This window comes from Miniopterus natalensis, chromosome 1, assembly GCF_054644295.1.
Source record: "Miniopterus natalensis isolate mMinNat1 chromosome 1, mMinNat1.hap1, whole genome shotgun sequence".
Classification (NCBI taxonomy): domain Eukaryota; kingdom Metazoa; phylum Chordata; class Mammalia; order Chiroptera; family Miniopteridae; genus Miniopterus; species Miniopterus natalensis.
Window position 1 is genome coordinate 99,744,934 of NC_142081.1, and position 23,671 is coordinate 99,768,604.

A 23,671-nucleotide genomic window follows, 5' to 3' on the forward strand; every position below is an offset into this window, starting at 1 on the left:
GGCATCACTGGGAGGAATTGAACCCCAGGTCAATCTGCTGTGAGGACCAGCTGCAACTACAGCCAAATAGCTGTTGTGCTGGAGATGTCCCTATGGAGCAGGATTTACTTCAGTGGAGCTTTGGTGTTCACCAAGTGCTCCCCTTGAGTGTGTCATTCGTGGGTGTGGTAGGGTTGTAATCCAGTGTGGTTGAGTCTAACTACCAGGTGTACTGTCTTTGGGACCTCCCAGAAGGTGCAAAGCCAGCCTCTGCCTGTGCCTTGCCCAGGGTCACCCAGTATGAGCTACACAGCAAGCCATACATGCTTGGGCTTGGAGATGTCCAGGAGAGGCCAAGCTATGAAGCAATGCAGGCTGCTACCAGTTGCAAGCCTGGGGTCACTTATCAAGAGGTATTGGGCACACTGGGGCCAGCTGCTACTTGTTTGAGAGATTTTAGAAAAGTCCTAATCATGAGGCTAGAGAGGCCACTTGATAGAAAAGCCACTGGAAATGACTTGGATGAACTTGCAAGTAAGGAGAGGTGGGAGTCCCTGGGAATCACCAGGGCAGGGCCAAATGTTTGAGCCAGGTGCTGGAGATTCAAATATGGCACCTGCCTGCCGGTTCTGTGGGAGAACAGCTCACCAATGGAACAATGGCTTCTGTCACCTCTTCTGTCTTGGAGAAAGCTGCCCCCCCCAGCTCTTGCCCTGATTTCAAGCAAGTTAGTCCCTCCCTGAATGTTCCAGTTTCCTTTCAAGATGCTGCTCAGAGCTAGACCCCAGAAGGAAAGGGTCTGAGTGAGTCTGTGCGTGGGCCCTTTAAGAGGAGCTGCCTGAGACTCCAGCAGCCTCTGGGTCCCTCAGCCACAATCCCTGTGGTTTTTTACAGTCCCCTGTGGGGACTTCTCTTCCTGGTCTTGGAACTCTGGGCTGGGGCAACTGTTGTGGGGCTGGGCCCCTGGCTCCTCCAGGAAACCTCCACTGCTGAGATATCCCTCCTAGTTTTAAACCATGGCACCTGGGTGGGGGATCTCAGCCAAGTGTCCATGATTCAGCTTCGATCCACCTGTGTCTCTACCCCTCCTACCATTATCATTGCTTCTTCAGTTCCCTGGTTATAGGACTTCTGTTCAGTGAGATTTCAGGAGGTTCCAAGTGATGGTTGTTCTGTATTTTAGTTGTAATTTTGATGCGGTCATGGGAGGTGGTGTGTACCATGAGTATCTATGCCACCATCTTGCTGTCTCTGATGTCAGTTGCATTTTTATGTACCAATAATGAACCATCAGAAAAGGAAACTAAAAAAAGCAATGCCATTCACAGTTGCTTCACAAAGAATAAGATAACTAGGAATAAACTTAATTGAGGATGTACAAGACCTGTACCGAGAAAGTTATAAGACACTGAAGAAAAAAACTGAGGAAGATACAAATAAGTGAAAGGGTCTGAGTGAGTCTGTGCATGGGCCCTTTAAGAGGAGCTTAAATGTTCATGGATAGGAATAATTAACATCATTAAAATGTCCATACAATCCAAAGCGATCTACAGATTCAATGCAATTTTTATCAAGATTCCAATGGCATATTTCACAGAACAAGAACAAATGTTTCAAAAATGTATATGGAACCACAAAAGACCCTAAATAACAACAGCAATCTGGAGAGAAAAGAATAAAGTTGGAGAAAACATGCTCCCTGATATCAAACTATACTACAAGGCCAGAGTAATCAAAACAGCATGTTACTGGCATAAAAATAGACATATAGATCAAGGGAACAAAATAGAGAGCCCAGAAATAAACCCACAACTTTTTAGTCAATTAATATTTGACAAAGGAGTCAAAAACATAAAATTTGTCAAAGATAGTTTATTCGATGAATGGTGTTGGGAAAACTGGAAAAATGTGTGCCAAAAATGAAACTATAGCACCTTCTTTCACCACACACAAGAATAAACTCAAAATGAACTAAACCTTAAGTATTAGACTAAACTATAAAAATCCTAGAAGAAAACATGGGCAATAAAATCTCAGACATTTCTCATAGCAATATTTTGTCTATCTCCTCAGGCAAGGGAAGCAAAAGAAAAATAAACAAATGGGACTACATCAAACTAAAGAGTTTTTGCACAACAAAGGAAACCATGAACAAATGAAAAGACAACCCTCTGAATGAGAGAACATATTTGCCAATAATACATCTGATAATATGTTAATATCCAACATTTATTTAAAAAAAAACACAACTAATAAAACTCAACAGCAAAAATAACCAAACAATCCAGTTTAAAAAATGGGGAAATACCCAAATAGACACTTCTCCAAAGAGGACATACAGATGGCCAATAGACATATGAAAAAATGCTCAACATCACTAATCATCAGAGAGATGTAAATTAAAACAAAGAGATATCACATCTCACTTGTCAGAATGGCTATCATCAGTAAATCAACAAGCAACAAGTGTTGATGAGGATGTGGAGAAAAGAGAACACTTGTGTACTGTTGGTGGAAATGCAGATTGGTGCAGCCACTATGGAAAGCAGTATGAAGTTACCTCAAAAAATTAAAACTGGAACTGCCTTATGACCCAGAAATTCCACTTCTGGGAAGTTATCTGAGGAAACCTGAAACACTGATTTGAAAGAATATATATATATACATACATACATACATACATATATATATATATTCTTATAGGGATATATATATGAGAATATATATATATATATGGATATATATGAGAATATATATATTCTCATAGGGATATATATATATCCTTATGTTTAAAGTTATTTACAATAGCCAAGATTTAGAAGCAGCCCAAGTGTCCATCAGTAGATGAGTGGATTAAAAAGCTGTGGTACATTCACACAATGGAATATCACTCAGCTGAAAAAAGGAAGAAAATTTTACCCTTTGTTACAGCATGGATAGACCTGGAGAACATTACGCTAAATGAAATAAGGCAGTCAGAGAAAGGCAAGTACCATGTGATTTAACTCACGTGTGTAATTTAATGAAAACTGAACTACCAAGCAAAATAGATACAGACTCATCAACAGAGAGTAGGCAGACCACTCTGGTGTGCGGGCATTGGGGGGGGATTTGGAGGGGCTATCAAGGAATTGAACAAAAAGCAAAAAAGAGAGAGCACTCATGGACATGGAAAGGGGTTGGTGAGGTGGAAGAGGGCACGGAAGGGACAAATGGTGATGGAAATTTTTTTTAAAAGAATCAACAAGAGCATCCAACCAAACCCACCCCCTACAGGAGCAGAATGCCTGGCCTGCCCCACCACCTTGACCTGTGGCCCGCTTGGACACAGAGACCTGCCACTCAGACCTAGCATTCCTTACCTGGCACCCCTGAACAAACAGCCCTGCAACCTGATGGCCACCCAGTAGCTGTGACCTGATGCCCCCAGACACATGGACCTGCCCCTGTGACCCCATTTTCCTCACCTGGCTCCGCAGATTACTGGTTTGCTAAAATGGGGAGACAAAGAAACAACCCCCAAATGAACAAAAAGGAGGAATCGCCATAAAAGGAACAAAATGAATAGAGGCAAGCAATTTGTCAGATAAAGATTTCAAAGTAATGATTGCAAGGGTGCTCAAACAACTTAGTGAGAACTACAAGCAACTTAAGGAGAACTATAGGAACTTGAGAACTACGCCAGCATAAAAAGAGGGGCTGAAACAATGAATAAGAATCAATTGGAAATAAAGAATGACATAGCTGAAATAAAGAATTCTCTGGAAGGCCCTAGATGGCTTAGCTCAGTGGTTAGAGCATCAGTCTGCAAACTAAAGGGACCTGGGTTCAATGCCCACCAAGGGCATGTACCTCAGTTGCAGCTCAGTCCCTGGCCCTAGTCGGGGCTTATGCAGGAAGCAACCTATCGATGTGTCTCTTTCACATTGATGTTTCTTTCTCTCTCTCTTTCTCCCTTCCATTCTCTCTGAAAAGCAATGGAAAAAATATCCTTGGGTGAGGATTAAGAAAAAAAAAAAAGAATACCATGGAAGGATTCAACAGTAGGCTACAAGAAGCTGAGGACTGAATCAGTGAATTAGAAGACAAGGTAGGAAAAAAAAATCCATTCAGAGCAGCAATTGAAAAAAAATAAAAAGTAGGAGAAGAGTTTAAGGGACCTTTGGGACAACCTGAAATGTAACAACATCTGCATCATAGGGATGTCAGAAGGAGAAGAAGCTCATCAAGGAGTAGAGACCTTGTTTGAAGAAATAATGAGAGAAAACTTCCCTGATCTGGTGAAGAAAAAGTCACACAAGTTCAGGAAACCTAAAGAGTCCCAATCAACACAAACCCAAAAAGACCCACATCAAGGCAAACGCTAAAGACAAAAAAAGAATTTTAAAGGCCACAAAAGAGACAGACAGAGAGTTACTTACAAGGGAGCTCCCATTAGACTGTTAGCTGATTTCTTAATAGAAACACTTCAGGCGAGATGGGAGTGGGATGAAGTACACAAAGTAATGAAAAGCAAGGGACTGAATCCAAGACTACTCTATCTAGCAAGGCTATCATTCAAAATTGAAGGTGAAATTAGGAGTTTTGCAGAAAAAAAAAAAGAAAGAAAAAGGCTACAGGAGTTTATTACCACCAAACCAGAACTGCAAGAAAAGCTAAAGGGACTGTTGTAAGAAGAAGGAATAGAGAGAGAGGGAGGAACATAGGCATAAAGAATAAAAATGGCAACTAATAAGTGCCTATCAATAATAAGCTTAAAGATAAATAGCTTAAATGCCCCAATAAAAGACATAGGGTAGCTGAATGGATAAGAAAACATGGCCCATATATATGCTGTGTACAAGAGACCCACCTCAGAATAAAAGACTCATACAGGATGAAAGTGAAGGGAGGGGGGGAAATTTCCCATGAAAATGGAAATGAAAAAAAAGTTGGGAGAGCAGTACTAATATCTGACAAAATAAATTTCTAAATGAAGGCCATAACAAGAGACATAAAGGCCACTTCATAATACTAAAGGGATTGATACAACTAGAGGATATAATCCTGGTAAACATATATGCACCCAATATAGGAGCACCCAAATATATTTTTTAAAATTCTGAAGGACTTAAAGGGAGAGATCAGCAGCAATACAATTATAGTAGGAGAATTTAACACCCACTGACATCATTAGAAAGACATTCTAGAAAAATAATCAAGGAAACAGCAACCTTAAATGACACACAAGATCAAATAGGTTTAATTGACATTTACAGAACATTTCACCCCAAAGCTGCAGAACAAGTATTCTTTTCACGTGCACATGAGACATTCTCAAAGATAGACCACATGTTAGGACACAGACTAAGTCTCAACAAATTCATGAAGATTGAAATCATATCAAACATCTACTCGGATCACAATGGCATGAAATTGGAGATCAACTACAATAAAAACACTCCAAACATTTAAATGCATGGAGGCTAAATAGCATGTTATTAAACAATGAATGCATTACCAAGGAAATCAAGGAAGAAATTAAAAACTTTCTGAAAACAATGAAAATGAACACACAGCAATCCAAAACATATGGAACACAATGAAAACAGTTCTAAGAGAGAAGTTCATAGCACTACAGTCCTACTCAAGAAACAATAAAAATTGCTAATAAATTATCTAACCCTACAACTTAAAGAATTAGAAAGAGAACAACAAGAAAGGCCCAGAGTAAGTAGAAGGAAGGAAATATTAAAGATCAGAGCAGCAATAAATGACATAAAGACTAAAAAACAATACAAAAGATCAATGAAACCAAGAGCTGATTCTTTGAAAAGATAAACAAGATTGATGAACCTTTAGCCAGCCTCATCAAGAAACAAGAGAGAGGACCCAAATAAATAAAAACAGAAACAAAAGAGGTGAAGTAACAACTGTCACCACAGAAATACAAAGGATTGTAAGCAAATACTATGAAAAACTATATGCCAACAAGCTGGAAAACTTGGATGAAATGAACAAAATTTAGAAAAATATAACCATCCAAAACTGAATCAGGAAGAATCAGAAAACCTGAATAGGCCAATAACAACTGATGAAATTGAAGCTGTAATAAAACAAACAAACAAACAAACAAACAAAACTCCCAGGAAACAAAAGTCCTGGTCCGGATAGCTTCACAGGGAAGTTTTATGAAATATTCAAAGAACAATTAACACATATCTTCCTCAAACTATTTGAAAAATTCCAAGATGAAGGAACACTTCCAAGCTCTTTTCACAAGGCTTTCAGAAAGTTTGTAGATGTCTGGTTAAGGTATCTTCCAGCCATGGGAGAAGCAATGGGTTCATATAGCATGTTGTAAGGGTTTCAAATTACCAATTTACATAGAATATGAGACCTCATGAATTCCCCAGAATCCCCTGGCACCTCTCAACACCTCTGGGTGAGAGGTATTATCTCCATTGCTGTTCATTTCATTTTTGGTAATGATCTCCAATTCAGATTCAACAATATTGTCCAAGTACCTCCATCCATGCTCACAGCCACGCATAATAAGAAAATTTTCAAACAGAATTAGGTGACATTTTTCTCCATTGACCACTTTCGTCCATGAGACCCATGATGCCCAAAGAGATCTCTGATCCATATACTACATCTATTTCTAGTTTCTTTCATTCATAATCCTAAACACTAATGTTTTCTTACAGAATTTTTTTCTTAAGTGAGATTTCATTACTTTCTTTATGATTATCATACATATTTTGGGTTCAACACACACAAAGGACACTTCATCAGCTTTAATGCTGTCTCCATCAGTAATATGGACATGATATTAAGAGAGGGTGTTTTTTTTTTAGAGTCTGCACATTCATTTCCAACTCAGTGGCTTCTCCCCCATTTTTAAGACAAGCAGTAGCTGAGTTTTCCTATCACCATCACATTTCTGCATTTGATAGTTCTGCATTTGGTAGTTTTTCCTCTCCATCACTTGGAGATTCCATCTCAGACCTTGACACTTCATCTTCAGCAGGTGATACTGTAGTCACTGGACCAATCCCCAGCCTTGATATCTCCTTGGGAATCACAGTAACATTTTGATCAGGGGGAGGAGATCTGAATGTTATGTAATTGAGGAAGGAGATGATCCCTATTGGAGGAGAAGAATTTGAGATGAGTTACAACAGACACATTGTCTTTTGACTTTTAAAATTCTTATTCATCCTTTAAATACTCAGTTCAAAGGGCCTCTTTTCAGTGAAGCCAACCCTCCTCTACCCTAGCAGAATTACTTTGCTCTCCTATACTCCCATTCCATTATATTATTTCTCACATGGTTGGATCTCCTGAACTCAAATGATAGTTCCTCTGCTTTTTGTGTGGTCTTAGACAAGTCACTCAACCTGTGTATGGCTCAGTTAGTGGCAAGACAGATAACTAATTCTGTTTTCAATTTCATTCCATACTGCCTCTTGATGTATAATTTTCTAAATAAGAACAATCAGTGCTTCTATTTCTCCTAGATTCCACCTCTATATCAAGAATTGTTTCCCCCTTCCATCTTTTTAAGATAAGGCAGGAGACTGACTCACCAGCAAACATGTATAAAAAGTCACTCCACCAATTAAGATAATAGGTCCATAGAAGATCTGACTCCATGGCATCCCTGGTGTGCCAGTGAACCTGTGCCAGAAATAGGATGAGGCAGAAGAGCAAGCAGATGGCTAGGACCAGAAGAAAAGATGTCACAACCCATCAGTGTCTTCAGTCTGCCTTGACTGCCATCCCCAACTTTTCTTCTGCTTCCAGATGCCATTTGTATGGCAGGATCAAAATTTAGGGATTGACCAGGATATAAGAGAAAAAAGGTCTTCTACCTCTCATAAGTCACCTTCTACCCTGGCATAAGTCACCTAAAGTGTGTTTTATACAATAAGACAGGGCAGGTAGCTGGAAAATTGATCTAATAGTGAAAAAGAGACAAGAAAAAGAGGAGGAAAGCCCACAGAGAAACTTTGTGCCCTTCACAATTTTACCCTGGCATCACCCTGCCAGTCTATGTTTGTACCTGAGATGAAGCTGAGCATGGATACCTTCAGATCCAAGTTGGTGGTAATGCTCCCTCTTCTAGGGAGGCAAGAGCTTAAGAGCCAACCAAGACCAATGAGTATGGTAAGCACAGAGATTAGGAAGAAGGCCCTGGAATATTGGAGGTAATCTGCCAAGGAGAAGGAGAAAGAAAAGGCTTGGTTAGTCCACTGTGGAACCTCTATCAAGAAAACCAGGTAGAGCCCTAGCCTGTTTTGCTCAATGGTTAGAGTGTTGGCCTTTGGACTGAAGGATCCCAGGCTTGATTCCATTCAAGGGAATGTACCTCAGTTGCAGGCTCCATCCCTGGCCCCAGTTGGGGTGCATGTGGGAAGCAACCAATCAATGTGTCTCTCTCACGTAATGTTTCTCTCTGTGTGTCTCTCCCCCTCCCTTCCATTCCCTCAAAAAAAAAAAAAAAAAAAGGAAAAAAATATCCCGAGGTGAGGATTAACAAAACAAAACAAAAAAGAAAATTAGATAGAGTCTTCAAGAAGGAAGTGAGGACTAAGGAGATGAAGCTGAGCTTGCTATGTGGCATCTAGAAAACTAATAAAGATCTTCTTTCTCAGCTCTTCATTAATACTGTAATTGGAATTTCTGTACTATGAAGGCAAAACCCCCATTGCAAAACTAAAGATAATATACAAATAGTTTCTGGGTATGTTAACACATTAACTTAGATGTAAACTAGCTAATAAGAAGTATGACTTTTTAAAAAAGTATAACTTTAACATCACAACACAGATTAAATTTTTTTCTTGTTACTAATCCTAATTGTAAAAGAAATACATGTTCAATATAAGGATTAGGAAGACTACAAAAAGAAGGAAGAAAATGAATTACAATCCCACTACCCAGAGGCAACCATTTTGCAAACCATGGCTAGGCAAAATACTAACCATGCTAGTATTTTATTTTCTTTCTTTCTAGTATTTTTCTATCCTATGTACATACTAGATATAATACTCAATATCATCTATTCTTTTCCCTTAAGAATATATAGTAGTAACATCAGAGGAATGGCAGCATGAGAGATCCCCTTGGCCTCTCCCCCTGAAATTTCAACAAGTTAACTAACTATAATTCATCAAAGAATCCCCTTCTCAATACAGAGGCACACCTGAGAGACACATGCATTGAAACATCTAAAGGATGGCAACTGGGAATAAATGGGGAGATGAGAAGGGAGGAAAGCTCAGATGGCCCTCAGATGCAGCCCTGCATCCAGGATCTCATGGAGCAGCTGGGAGATGGGAGGAAGCCAGTGGTAGTATGTACTTCCTTTGGCCAGGAGGAACAGAGCTGTCAGGGCCTGTCCAGCAGGATGAACAGAGAGAACAGTGACTAAACCAGCAGACACCTGACAGAGAGCAGGGTTCTGCTGAGCAGCTGTCCACTGTCAGGCTGGGGTGTTTCTGACAAGGAAATGGAAAAACAGAGACCTGCCACCCCTTGGACTCCCAAAACTTGCTTCCCGTTGCCCTAAGTGTTGGACCGAGTAATATTTTATCTGAAAACCAAGAGGTATTGCAATGGAACCACTGTTTCCCTCTGTGACTGATCCACAGGTTTGACGTTTGGGCCTATACCCTATGGAGGTCACGGTCGCCATTATGGTGAGGGCAAAACAAATCCCACCCCAAGCAGCATGGCTGTACTGTCTTACAGAAGCTTGTGGAGGTCAAATATGGGAGATCGCAGAGGTTAAAAAAGAAAAAAATCTTGCGATTCATCGCCATCTACTGGAAAATAGTAGAAAGACCTTTCCAGAGAATGCTGCTATAGAGGTAACAAATACCATGTATAACCAACAAGATGATCAGGAAGAAAATGAAAAATCCTCAAAAAGCAAATTGGAACACATGGAAAATTTTCATATAAATGACAGAAACTTCAAGATTGCAGTTCTGAAAATACTCAGCTAGATGCAAGAAAATGCAGACAGGCAATTCAGTGCACTCAGAAAACAAATCAATGAACAAAACAAGTATTTTAGTAAAAAGATTGAAACTTTTTTTAAAAAAACAACAATCAGAAATCCTGGAAATGAAGCATGCAATTAAGGAGATTAGGAATGAGCTACTGAGCATAAAAAAACAGAGTCAGCCAGGTGGAGGAAAGAAGATAGTGATATTAAAGATAGGAATCTAAAAATGACACAGAAGAAAGAAGAGGGAGACCTGAACATAAAGAAAAATGAAAGAGCTCTATGAGAATTATCTGACTCCATCAGAAAAAGTAATACTAGAATAATAGGCATTGTGGAAGATGAAGAGAGGGAGAAGGGAACAGAGAGTCTATTCAAACAAATAGTGGATGAGGACTTCCCAAACCCATGGAAAGAACTAGATCCTTGAATCCAAGAAGCAAATAACACCTTGTTACGTCAATCCAAAGAGGCCCTCTCCAAGGCACATTGTATTAAAACTGTCAAAAATTAATGACCAAAAAAAAAAAAAAAAAAAAATTCTCAAAGCAGTAGGAAAAAGAAAGAAGCAACCTACACGGAAAACCCATCAGAATTTCATCTGACTTCTCAGCAGAAACTCTACAAGCCAGAAGAGAATGGAACCAAATATTCAAACGTCTGAAAGAGAGAAATTACCAGCCATAAACAATAAATATATCCAGCAAAATTATCCCTTAAATATGAAAAAAAAATAAAGATGTTCCCAGACATACAAAAGTTCAGAGATTTTATCACCAGAAAATCTCCATTGCAGAAAATACTCAGGGAGTTATTCCACCTGAATCAAAGAACATAAGGTCAAACACTATAAGTAAGATCACCAAAAATCTTACAGCATAAACAGGGATAATTTGTGACAACAAAAATATAAAAGGGGTGGGGAGAGGTGTAAAGGTCTGAATTGGCAAAATAGGATGAACATCAGATGCACTCAAAAGAAAATATGCAACCTTATTTTTTATAAACCTAATAGTAACCACACACAAAAATCTCCAAATCAGGACACATAGGTTAAAAAGAGGACACACAGGAAAGAAGTATGAAACACCACCAAGTAAGAACAACAGAAAGAAGTACAAAGGAAAAGAACCAATGGAGGCACAGAGCTACCAGAAAACAAAAGATAAAATGGCTATAGGATGCCCGGCCAGAGTGGCTCAGCAGCTGAGCATCAACCTATAATCCAGGAGATCGTGGCTCAATTCTCAGCCAGGGTACATGCCCATGTTGTGGGTTCGATCCGCAGAAGGGGGCATGCAGGAGGCAGTCAATCAATGACTCTCATCATTGATGTTTCTATCTCTCTCTCTCCCTCTCCCTTCCTCTCTCTGAAATCAATAAAGATTTTTTTTTTAAAGTTAAAAAATGGCTATAAGAAATCCTCAAACATCAATAATTACCCTAAATGTAAATGGTCTGAATTCACCAATAAGAAGGCACAGAGTGGCAGAATGGATAAAAAAAACAAAACCCAACCATATGCCGCCTACAAGAAACACATCTAAGCTGCAAAGACAAAGGTAGATTCAAAGTAAAAGGGTGGAAAAAGATTCTCCAAGCAAATATCCACCAAAAAGCAGGTGTAGTCATACTTATATCTGACAAAATAGACTTAAAGACAACAAAGATAACAAGAGACAAAGAAGGATAATTTATAACGATAAAGGGGACATTACATTAAGAAAACATAACACTTCTTACTATATATGCACCCAAGCAGGGAGCACTGAAATATATAAAGCAACTACTCACAGAAGTAAAGGGAGAAAGAGATTAAAACACAATCATAGTTGGGGACCTTAATACTCCATTGACAGCTCTAGACAGATAAACCAAATAGAAAATCAATAAAGAAATATCAGCCTTAAATGAAACACTAAATGGACATAACCGACATTTGCAAAGTCTTTCATCCCAGAATGTTAGATTATATACTTTCTTCTCTAGTGCTCATGGAACATTCTCAAGAATAGACCATATGTTGGGCCACAGAACTAGCATCAACAAATTCAAAAAGACTGAAATTATACCAAGCATATTCTCTGACAATAATGCCTTGAAATTAGTAATCAACTGCAAAAGGAAGTAAAGAAACCCAAAAATACATGGAGATTAAACAACATACTACTAAAAAATGACTGAGTTAAAGAAGAAATAAAACATGAGATCAAAAGATATATAGAGGCAAATGAGAATGACAATACAGCATATCAAAACTTCTGTGATGCAGCAAAAGCAGTAATAAGAGGGAAGATTATATCATTACAGGCTTATCTCAAGAAACAAGAGAAATCCTAAGTAAATAACCTAACATCACATCTTAAAGAACCAGAAAAAGAACAAAAGCAACCCAAAGTCACCAGAAGAAAGGAAATCATAAAAATTAGAGAATTGAATGAAACAGAGAACAAAGAGACTATACAAAAAAATTAATGAAACAAAGAGCTGGTTCTTTGAAAAGAATAAAATTGACAAGCACCTGGCTAGACTCACTAAAAAAAGGGGGGGAAAGACCCACATAAACAAAATCAGAAATGAGAGAGGAGAAATCACCACAGACATCACAGATATACAAAGGATTATACTAGAATATTATGAAAGGCTATATGCCACCAAATTCAATAACCTAAAAGAAATGGATAACTTCCTAGAAATATATAACCTTCCTAGACTAAATCATGAAGAATTGGAAAAGCTAAATAGACCGATCAGCAGGAGGAAATTGAAACAACCATCAAAAACCCTCCCAAAGATAAAAGTCCAGGACCAGATGGCTTCACCAGTAAATTCTACCAAACATTTAAAGAAGATTTAAAACTATCCTTCTCAGACTCTTCCAAAAAATTAAAGAAGCAATGCTTTCTAACACATTTTATGAGGCCAATATAACCCTGATAACAAAACCTGGCAAACATAACACACACACACACACAAAAAACTACAGACCAATGTCTCTGATAAATACAGATGCAAAAATCCTAAACAAAATACCAGCAAATCGAATACAGCCATACATAAAAAAGTAATACATCAGGATCAAGTGGGGTTCATTTCAGGGGCACAAGGATTGATCAACATACGTTAAACAAATCAATTTTATACACCCCATTAACAAAAGAAAGGATAAGAATCATATTTTCTTATCATTAGATGCAGAAAAAGCATTTGATAAGATACAACAATGACATGATTAAAAGAATAAAATAGGAATAGAAGGAAAGTATCTTACTATAATAAAGTCCATATATAATAAACCCTCAGCTAATATCATACTTAATGGTGAAAAACCAAAAGCTTTTCCTCTAAGATCAGGAACAAGACAAGGAAGTCCACTTTCACCACTCTTATTCAATATGGTTCTGGAAGTTCTAGCCAGAGCAATAAGACAAGAGAAAGAAATAAAAGGCACTGAAATTGGGAAGGAAGAAGAAAAACTGTCACTTTTTGCAGATGACATAATTCTGTATATTGAAAACCCGTAAGACTCCATCAAAAAACTAATAGACACTATAAACAAATACAGTAGAGTTGCAGGATACAAAATCAATGTACAAAAATCCATTGCCTTCCTGTAGCCTAACAATAAAACTTCAGAAAAAGAAATGAAAAAAAATTTTCTTTTGCAATTGCAATCAGAAGAATAAAATACCTAGGAATAAACTTAACAAAGAACGTGAAAGACTTATATACTGAAAATTATAAAGCATTATTAAAAGAGATTGAAAAAGACACAACAAAACAGAAAAATATCCCATGTTCATGGATTGGAAGAACCAACATAGTTAAAATAGCCATATTACCCAAAGCAATATACAGATTTAATGCAATCCCCATCAAAATACCAATGTCATTTTTTAAAGAAATAGAATGAGAAATCATTACGTTTGTATGGAAACACAAAAGACCTCAAATAGCAAAAGCAATCCTGAGAAAAAAGAATGAAACTAGAGGTATTATGCTACCTGACTTCAAATTATACTACAGAACTGCGATAATCAAAACAGCAGGAATTGGCACAAAAACAGACACAAAGATCAGTGAAACAGAATAGAGAGCCTAGATTTAAAATCACATGTACATGGGCAGATAATTTTCAACAAAGGAGCCAGAAACACACAGTGGAGTAAAGATAGTCTCTTCAATAAATGGTGCTGGGAAAACTGGACAGCCACATGCAAAAGAATGAAACTGGATTACGGTTTGTCCCCATGTACAAAAATTAACTCAAAATGGATCAAAGACCTAAATATAAGACCCAAAACACTAAGTTACATAGAAGAAAACATAGGTACCAAACTTATGGGCCTTGGTCGTAGAGAACATTTTATGAACTTGACCCCAAAGGCAAAGGAAGTAATGGTAAAAATAAATGAATGGGGCTATATCAAACTAAAAAGCTTCTGTGCAGCAAAAGAAACTGACAATAAAACAAAGAGGCAGCCAACTAGATGGGAGGTATTTGCAAACAGTAGCTCCAACAAAGATTTAATTTCCAAAATATATAAAGAACTCATAAAACTCAACACCAAACAAACAACCAACCCAATCAAAAGTGGGCAGAGGACCCAAACAGATACTTCTCCCAAGAAGACATATGAACAGCCAATAGATGTTTTTATATATTTAGGTGCTGCTATATTAGGTGAATATATGAAAGATGTTCAACCTCACTAGCAACTAGTGAAGTGTAAATCAAAACTACAATGAGGTACCACCTCACACCTGTTAGAGTGGCTATTATCAACAAGACAAGCAATAACAAGTGTTGGAGAGGTTGCGAAGAAGGGAACCCTCATTCACTGCTGGTGGGAATGTAGACTGGTACAACCACTATGGAAAGCAGTCTGGTGATTCCTCAAAAAATTAAGAATAGAGCTACCGTAGGGCCCAGCCATCCCTCTTCTGGGTATATATCCAAAAAACTCAAAAACATGTATTTGCAGACATATGCACCCATATATTCATTGCATCATTATTTGCGGTGGCCAAGACATGAAAACCATCAAAGTGTCCTGCAATAGAGGACTGGATAAAGAAGATGAGGTACATGGACACAGTGGAACACTACTCAGCCATAATAAAGGATGAAATACTGCCCTAGCTGATTTGGCTCAATGGTTAAAGCTTCAGCCCTCAGACTGAAGGGTGCCACATTTGATTCCAGCGAAGGGTATGTACCTCAGTTGCAGGCTCCATCTCTAGCCCTGTCAGATAACATGCACAAGGCAAATCAGTCAATGTGTCTCTCTCACATCAATGTTTCTCTCTCTCTCTCTCTCTCTCTCTCTCTCTCTCTCTCTCTCTCTCTCTCTCCCTCTCTCTCAATCTGAAAAGCTATCCTTGGGTGAAGATGAAATACTGCCATTTGCAACAAATTTGGATGGTCCTTGAGAATATTATGGTAAGCGAAATGTCAGTCAGAAAAAGCTAAGAACCATATGACCTCACTCATATGTGGGATATAAAACCAAAACTTATAGACACAAACAGCAGCGTGATGGTAGCCAGAGGGAAGGGGGTAGAAGAGGAAGAGATTCTTAATATATGGTGATGGGAGAATATATGACTTTGGTGGTGGGAACACAGTGCAATATGCAGATCTTGTAACATAGAAACCCACACCTGAAACCTATATTGTATATTAACCATCATCGCTCCAAAAAATTTAATTAAAAATTCAAGGCTACAAAAAATAAACTATTTGCTACTTTAAGTGCCAAAATATCAAGATTCTGACTCATTAAAATTTTAAATAATAATCTCAAGTCCTGAGTTTTAGCCTGAGAACAGTTACATAAATATAATTGCAACTTAATTTTTTTATAGTTTATTTATTTATTTTAAAAATTCATCTTTATTGTTGAAACTATTACAGATGTCCCTCTTTTCCCCCACTGATCCCCTCCACCCTGCATCCACCCTCCTCCCAGGCCTTCCCCATACCAATGTCTGTGCCTATGGCTTATGCTTATAAACATATAAGTTCTTTGATTAATTTCTCCCCACCCACTCCCCAACCCCCACCTTCCCTCTGAGACCCCACAGTCTGTTCCATGCTTTTATGTTCTGGATCGTTTTTGTTCATCACTTTATTTTGTTTGTTACATTCCACATATGAGTGAGATCATGTGGTACTTGTCTTTCTCTGACTGGCTTATTTCGCTGAGCATACTACTATCCAGTTCTCTCCATGATGTCCCAAAGGATAAGTTATTCTTTTTTATAGCTGCATAGTATTCCATGGTATAAATGTACCACAGCTTTTTTATCCACTCATCTACTGATGTGAACTTGAAAAGAATGTATATTCTGCAGCTTTGGGGTGGAACGTTCTGTAAATGTCGATTAAATCCATCTGATTTAGTGTGTCATTTAGGGTCACTGTTTCCTTGTTGATTTTTTGTCTGGAAGACCACTCCAGTGAAATCAGTGGGGTGTTATATTCTCCTAGTGTGACTATATTGCTGCCTATCTCTCCCTTAAAGTCCTCTAGAAGGTTTTTATATATTTAGGTGCTGCTATATTAGGTGAATATATGTTTATCAGGGATATATCCACTTGTTGGATCAGTCCTTTTAGTACTATGTAGTGACCTTTCTTGTCCCTTGTTATGGTCTTCATTTTGAAGCCTATTTTGTCCAATGTGAGTACAGTTACCCCAGCTTTTTTCCCCCCATTTGCATGGAAAAATGTTTTCCATCCCTTCGCTCTCATCCTGTGTGAGTCTTTTGTTCTGAGGTGAGTCTCTTTTAGACAGCATATATGTGGGTCATGTTTTCTTATCCATTCAGCTACCCCGTGTCTTCTTATTGGAGCATTTAACCCATTTACATTTAAGGTTATTATTGATAGATACTTATTTATTGCCATTTTAAGTCTTTATCCCTATGTTTTCCTTTCTCTCTAGTTCCACTTCTAATTATACCACTTCCTTTAACATTTCTTGCAATGCTGCCTTGGAAGTGATAAACTCCTTTAGCCTTTTTTTTGGTCTGGGAAGTTCTTTATTTCACCATCTATCTTGAATGATAATCTTGCTGGATAGAGTAGTCTGGGTTTCAGATCCTTGTTTTGCATTACCTTGAATACTTCATGCCATTCCCTTCTGGCATGTAGACTTTCTGATGAGAAGTAAGCTGACAGCCTTATGGGAGCTCCTTTGTAGGTAACAGATTGCTTTTCTCTAGCTTCCTGTAAGAGTCTCTCTTTGTCTTGAATTCTTGGCATTTTAATTATGATATGTCTGAGTGTGGGCCTCTTTGGATTCTTCTTGCTTGGGACTCTCTGTGCCTCCTGAACTTGTGTGACTTTTTCCTTGACTAAGTTAGGGAAGTTTTCTGCCATTATTTCTCTAACCCTTGCTTACTTGTGACCTCCTCTAGCACTTCTATAATGCAAATATTGTTAAGTTTCTTGTTGTTCCACAGCTCCCTTAGGCTGCCCTCCTGTTTTTTAATTGTTTTGTTTTGGTTCTCTGATTGAGTGATTTTTTTTCTACCCTGTCTTCTAATTCACCTATCCGATCCTCAGCTTCCTCTGATCTGCTGTTTATTCCTTCCAATGTATTCTTTATTTCTGCTATGTCATTCTTCGTTTCCTTCATAGTTTCCATGTCTTTTTCCATGCTGTTGAGCATCTTTACAATCAACATTCTGAATTCTATATCTGAGAGATTGCTTATCTCCATTTCATTTAGCTCTTTTTTTTCTGAAGACTTCTTGTTCTTTCATTTGAGGTTTGTCTTTTGGTCTCCACATTTTGGCTGCCTATTTGGGTTTCCTTCTATGTATTAGGTAGGCCTGCTAGGACACTCAGTCTTTTTGGAGGGTCTCTGATGCAGGCCAATGTCAGATGCAGTTTGTGACTTGCTCTGAGTACCCTGTTTGGAGCTATCAACAACCCTCGACTTGAGGTCTTCCTTGCTGGGGCTGGGTGCATTTGGACAGGACCAAGATGCACACCAAAGTCTGGTTTTCTGAGGCCCAGGTCCAGAAGCAGATCAGGCAAAGACTCAAAGCACTCTGAGGTCTGCCTCTTTCTGCAGGCTGATTAATCTGATTCTTTTAATGAGCCTCAGGCTGTAGAAACTCCTCTGGGTAGGGAGGGAGGTTTTTCAGCAGGGTGGGGAATTGCTTCCTGCTCCAGGCAAAAGGAGCAAATTGTCTGCCTGAGAAAGATGGGGGAATGCCTTGGCACTGGCATTCAGATGAGTGCCTTCTGATAGCACTCTCCAGATCCCACAACCCTTGGTTTTCCTCACACAGCTCCAGTCCACCCTGCCCTCCTGCGGCTGGGGCCCAAGGTGAGTGGCTGCATATGAAACTTTGTTTTGGCCCTTTAAGAGTGTGCCTGCATTTCAAGCTACCTCTCTCTGGCAGACAGAAACCCTGCTGCTTTTCACAGCCAGACATTATATGGGAACCTTTCTCAGTTCTGGTGCTCTTGGCTGGGAAGCCCAGCCTGGGGTTTAGGCCCCAGAATCCTCAGTGGAAACCCCCCATAGCTAAGATATTGCTCTGGACCTTCGCCTGCTGCCTGTGGGAGCCCACCCAGACCTCTCACACATCCACACTTCCCACCAGTCTCTACGTGGTCTCCACCTTTCCTCCTTGGTTATGAGGGTGATCTCCAGCTCATGTTCAGTTGCAGTTGATTATTCATGATGGTTTTTCTGTATTTTAGTTGTAATTACAGTTTGGTCCCGGGACTGTGTCAATGTAGCTTCCACTCTGTCTGCCGCTATCTTTAATCTCTCAATTGTAACTTAATTTTTATGCCTAAATATATTTTACTTCACTTTTCTAGAAATGGAATTAGTGAGGGTAAGTCTCTGGATACACTTAATCATATACTTTGGTTATACCCATTTACATGGTCCCCAGTGTGTATGGAAGTGTGCAGTACTGTATTTTACCTTTTTTAAAAATTGATTTTCGAGAGAGGAAGGGAGAAAGACAGAGAGTGAGAAGCATCAATGTGAGAGAAACATGGATCAGTTGCCTCCCCACCAGGGATCAGATCTCAAACCTGGGTATGTGCCTTGACTGGGAATCAAACCCATCACCGTTCTGTATACAGGTGATGATACAGCAAACTGAGCCACAGTAGCCAGGGTTGTATTTTACCATTTAAATATCTCTGTTAATGTCATGGTTGAAAAATTCTATCTAATTGTCCATTCAATTTACCTTTCTTTAATGACTCATTAAGGTTAAAATAGTTTTTCCTATATTTATTATATATTTATAGTTTCTATTTTGGGACTTGTCTGTTTACAGGAAATTTATTTATTTGGGTTTTTATCTTTTTCTTAATTATAATTTTATATATTTTTATATATTAAGGCTGTTAATCTTTTATCTTTCATACTTGTTGCATAGTTTTTCTTTTTAGTTAAAGATGCAGTTGAATTTTCTGCCAGCCTTTGATTTTAGTTTCCTCCCAAGATCTTGCTTTAGGATCCTGCCTCTTAGTTCCAAATGTCCGAGTCCACTGCCAAATAACTGATGCTCCTCCTCAGGGTTGGGCCTAGGTGCGCTCCCCACTCCCAGCATGTGGGGCACTCCTTCTCTGAGATGGAGAAATAAATGCTTTACTCGTGTATGTTTTCTTTCACAATATCTGTTTCTTTGTGTAAATGTATCTCTTGTGGATGATGGGGAAACTGTAATAGTGTAGTTATGTCTTTCCTCTAAGTCTGATAAAAAAACTTATGCATATGGTATCTTTTAGCCCTAGAAGCTTATTTTTAAATACTTTGTGTTGCATTTTTAGATTTACTTAAATTCACATAAAATTTGACATTAATAACTTACTCTAAATAGCTGGCATTTATTATACTACTTATCTGACATGCATTTAAGTTCTCATCTACTGTTAGCAGAAGAACAAGTTGACCTTGAAAGTTAAATCTGACGGAGTTTGAGACACTTTGTATTACCTCCCAGCTACAATCACTTCTATTTGTATAAGCCACATTAGAATACCAATCACAGTAACATCTTGTAAATGACAAAAGAGTTCTTCCCAGAGAGTATCAACTCATTATTTGGGAGAGGAAACAACTTGGGATAGGAAGGAGAAAGGATCCACTGAGGACACCAAAGAAAAGGATGGCTATATTCACAATCTGGTGAGATCCACCCTGGACTTGGAGATGTGAGGGCCAAAAGATCTTGGAGGAAAATGAAACCAATGGCAGAAAGCTCTGAAACTGTGGGCCCTGTGGCATTTAATTCATTGGCACTCACAGGGTGGCTTGGGTGTGTGGCTCCAGCACAGCTCATGGTGGCATGAGATCCAGAGTCCTGCGTAGAGCTCAAGGCCATTCTTGATCACCAGGAACCGCACCCAGTTCAGTGGGGACACGCAGATCAGCATTAGGAGGCTAAAACCACAGAGGCTGCCACAGAACATTCGGATGTAGGTGTGTGTCTGATCCACATGCTGCTGCCGCCTCTGGGGTGGCATGGAGGCACTCGGATGTTTGTTGGTGGGGAGGGTAGGCTACAAGGATGAGGGAAATATTGCCTACCCAAAAAGATAACCTTTGATCCCCAGGGTTTCCTACTCTTCTCTACCTTGAGTATCCCCATGTGGGTTTGATTTGTATCCACAAATCTATCCCTACCCCTTCTATAAAAAACAAAAGGGTGATCTCTTCTCTGTCTTTAGGACACTCTGTCAAGGCCCACCTTCAAGCAAGCCCTCTTCCTCCCATCTGACCTGTAATTAGGTTCCTCCTCACCCTTTGGTATTTCCGGTTCCCCTTAAGTTTGGGAACCTCGGGACTGTAGAAGGTCAAGACTAATTGTTCCCTCCTCTCCATCTTGGCAGCCAGTTCACTTTATAACTGCCACGGAATTTGTCTTAGCACCTCCTCACACATGCTGGCAGAATCAAAAGGGGCCAGAACCCATGGCATATATCCCATGTATATGTGATGCTCCCCACCCTCCCTTCTCTGACTCCTCCCAACTCTTCTTTAAAATAAATCCACAAATATTTTATCAGCAGCTGCTGTGTGTCAGGCTTTGTGTTAGGTCCTGGGATACAAAGATGAATAAGACATAGTTCTCTAAAAGCAAGTAAAAAAATGTAACTCGGATGTCTCCAGGACTCAGCTTGTGCTTATAATTAAGAAAATATATATATATAAATATGATTTTAATATACTGATATGTATATATACTAGTAGCCCAGAATCCATGCTCTTGCCTAGCTCTAAGTGGAAAGGCCCAGATGTATCTCAACAGGCTCATGAACCTGTCTGTCAACCACAGTCCTTCCATGCAGCATTCATCCTTTTATTCCCTTCTTGCTCTGGTTCCCTCTTTTTAATGCCCTCTACTCATGAAGTCATTTAAGAGTGCTATACCCCCTCCTACCCCCCTCCCTCCACGACTGCTACTGCTAATAGGGTCCACTGTGAAAATGCCAGTATTCCTATCTCAGGGGGCTACCAGCCAATGTGCTAAAAGCTGCCATTCCAGATGCAGCAGTAGTGTTGGTTTCTATTTGATGTGAGAAGAATGGCTTTCCCTGGGTCCACAGCCAGCACAATTTGTGCCCAGAGTATCTCAAAGTCTCCTTTTCAAACAACTCAGAGTTGGTCCTAACTCCTCTCTCTATAAGGGCTCAAAATTAATCCAAGATGCTGAACTGATGCCATCCTGTTCCACAGCGTAAACATTGATTCAAATAAATACCCAGTGGAATACCAGCTCTTTGTTTTCCACAAACAGATCAACTTTGATTCCTAAGCTTGGGCTGAATCAGAATGCCCTTTCACACTTTGCTAGCGTATTGTTATCCCTCCATTCCCCAGGTAGTGGGAACTACTGACAGTAGCCAGTAGTGTGTCCATGCTTTAGTATGTAGACCTCATTCTGTAATAGTGTTATTTGACTCTCTGTATCCTCATTCTTAGCCTAGTACCTGGAAAAAATAGTATTTAATGTTAAATGAATGAGTCAATAATACATATTTATATAAAGTACAAAGTTGATACAGAGGGCAGAATGGTTAACACTGTCTGAAGAAAGTTAGGAAAGATTTACTGGGAGAGGTGATGTCTTAGCTAGATTTTAAAGGAATTTGCCAGTTAATGGAGGTAGAAGGACATTTGAGGCAAAGAAAATAGTAGGCCTCAAGGCAGGAATCTATGAACAGTATGAGGTTCAGAGTACTAGAAGCAGTGTGGTTCTGCTAGGCACAAAATCAAAGGTAAGTAATCAAAGGTAAGTGTTGAGGGTTGCAGGTATAGGCAAGAACAAATCACAGTCTTTTATGTCACACTATGTGATTATATTGTGAAGTCTCAACTGCTGTTATACTCTAGCCTTACTGGCATGATTTTAGGAAAGACTTTTCTGTCTACAACAAACTGATTTGTACAGCATAACGGTTAGATACACATGCTGGCTATAGACCTAGATATAGAGTTTGAATAAGCAGGCCTGTATTTTCATCCTGGTTCTAATACTTACTTAGTTCCAACACTTACTGGTTAGGTTCCTTTGGGAAATTTCCTTAATTTCATTAACGCTCAGTTTCTTCATCTCTGAAACTGGGATAATATCATTCCTGCCTTACAGAAGCGCTGTGAAGATTAAATAAGATAATACACATAAAGATCTTTACATGGTACCTTAAGTACTCAATTAATTCTATTATTGATGGATATTGATATTATTGATAAATATATTATCTATATTAAGCAATTAATAGTGCTCAGTAAATACTATTATTATTTTTTTTAATTTTATTTATTTTTTAAAATATATCTTTATTGATTTCAGAGAGAGGAAAGGAGAGGGAGAGAGAGAGACAGAAACATCAATGATGAGAGAGACATTGATCGAGCCCGCAACCCAGGCACGTGCCCTGACTGGGAATCGAACCCCGATCGCCTGGATCCTAGGTCAACATTCAACCGCTGAGCCACCCCCAGCCAGGCACTATTATTATTTTTTAAACTCTCTTTGTAAGTTTGCTTGAGTATATTTTTAGTGCAGGCCACCCTGAAACAGATGAAATACTAAAGCTAATGGAAAAGATGTGTCACCCTTTAACCCTTCACTAGTGGCACTAAACAAGCACATTACCAAAGAGATTATTTTGTTGTAATGTGGGGTAGTGGGTCATTTTGTGAATAGTGTCTGATTTGGTAAATGATACAACTCTCTGTTAAAGGAACAGGTGAGGTACCATTCAACTCTCAGGCCTACTTCAGGTCTACCAAAAAGTAGGAAGAATGTTCTGGACAGCTAGGAACTTCCTAGGGTTTTTGATGCACATGACAAAACAAGCATTTATTCGTACCTGGTGGCTGTGTATGTTGCCATTCACCCATTTGCAAAAGAAATTTGGGGTCCCCAGCCTATGTGGAAGCCATTGCCCCAGAGCCTATGGGCAAGTGCAGTGGCTCCTGGAGGCCATGGGGTCAGGTAGAGCATAGCTACCAGCAGACCCAGCGCCTCCAGCACTGACCAGTCACTACTTGGAGCTGCTGCATAGAAGATATTGTGAAGGCTATTTATGCTCCCTGCTACTTCGGGCAGAATACCGGAACTCTGCCTCTGCGCTGAGGCTCTTCAATGCAGGACTGGCTCAGTCAGGTTAAGGACTTGGTCTCAGAAAACAACTGAACCG

The 23,671-nt window shown here is 39.2% G+C and overlaps 1 protein-coding gene across 1 annotated transcript; it reads right to left on the minus strand.

Moving 5' to 3' along the window:
• Positions 1-6,896: 6,896 nt before the first annotated feature.
• TMEM202 (transmembrane protein 202) lies at positions 6,897-20,846 on the minus strand. The gene is made up of 5 exons (XM_016201832.2): positions 20,766-20,846; positions 20,269-20,524; positions 8,027-8,176; positions 7,551-7,682; positions 6,897-7,108 (listed from the first exon to the last, which is right to left on the minus strand). The coding sequence occupies exons 1-5, from the start codon at positions 20,844-20,846 to the stop codon at positions 6,897-6,899; spliced, it is 831 nt and encodes a 276-aa protein (XP_016057318.1).
• Between the last annotated feature and the right edge of the window lie 2,825 nt (positions 20,847-23,671).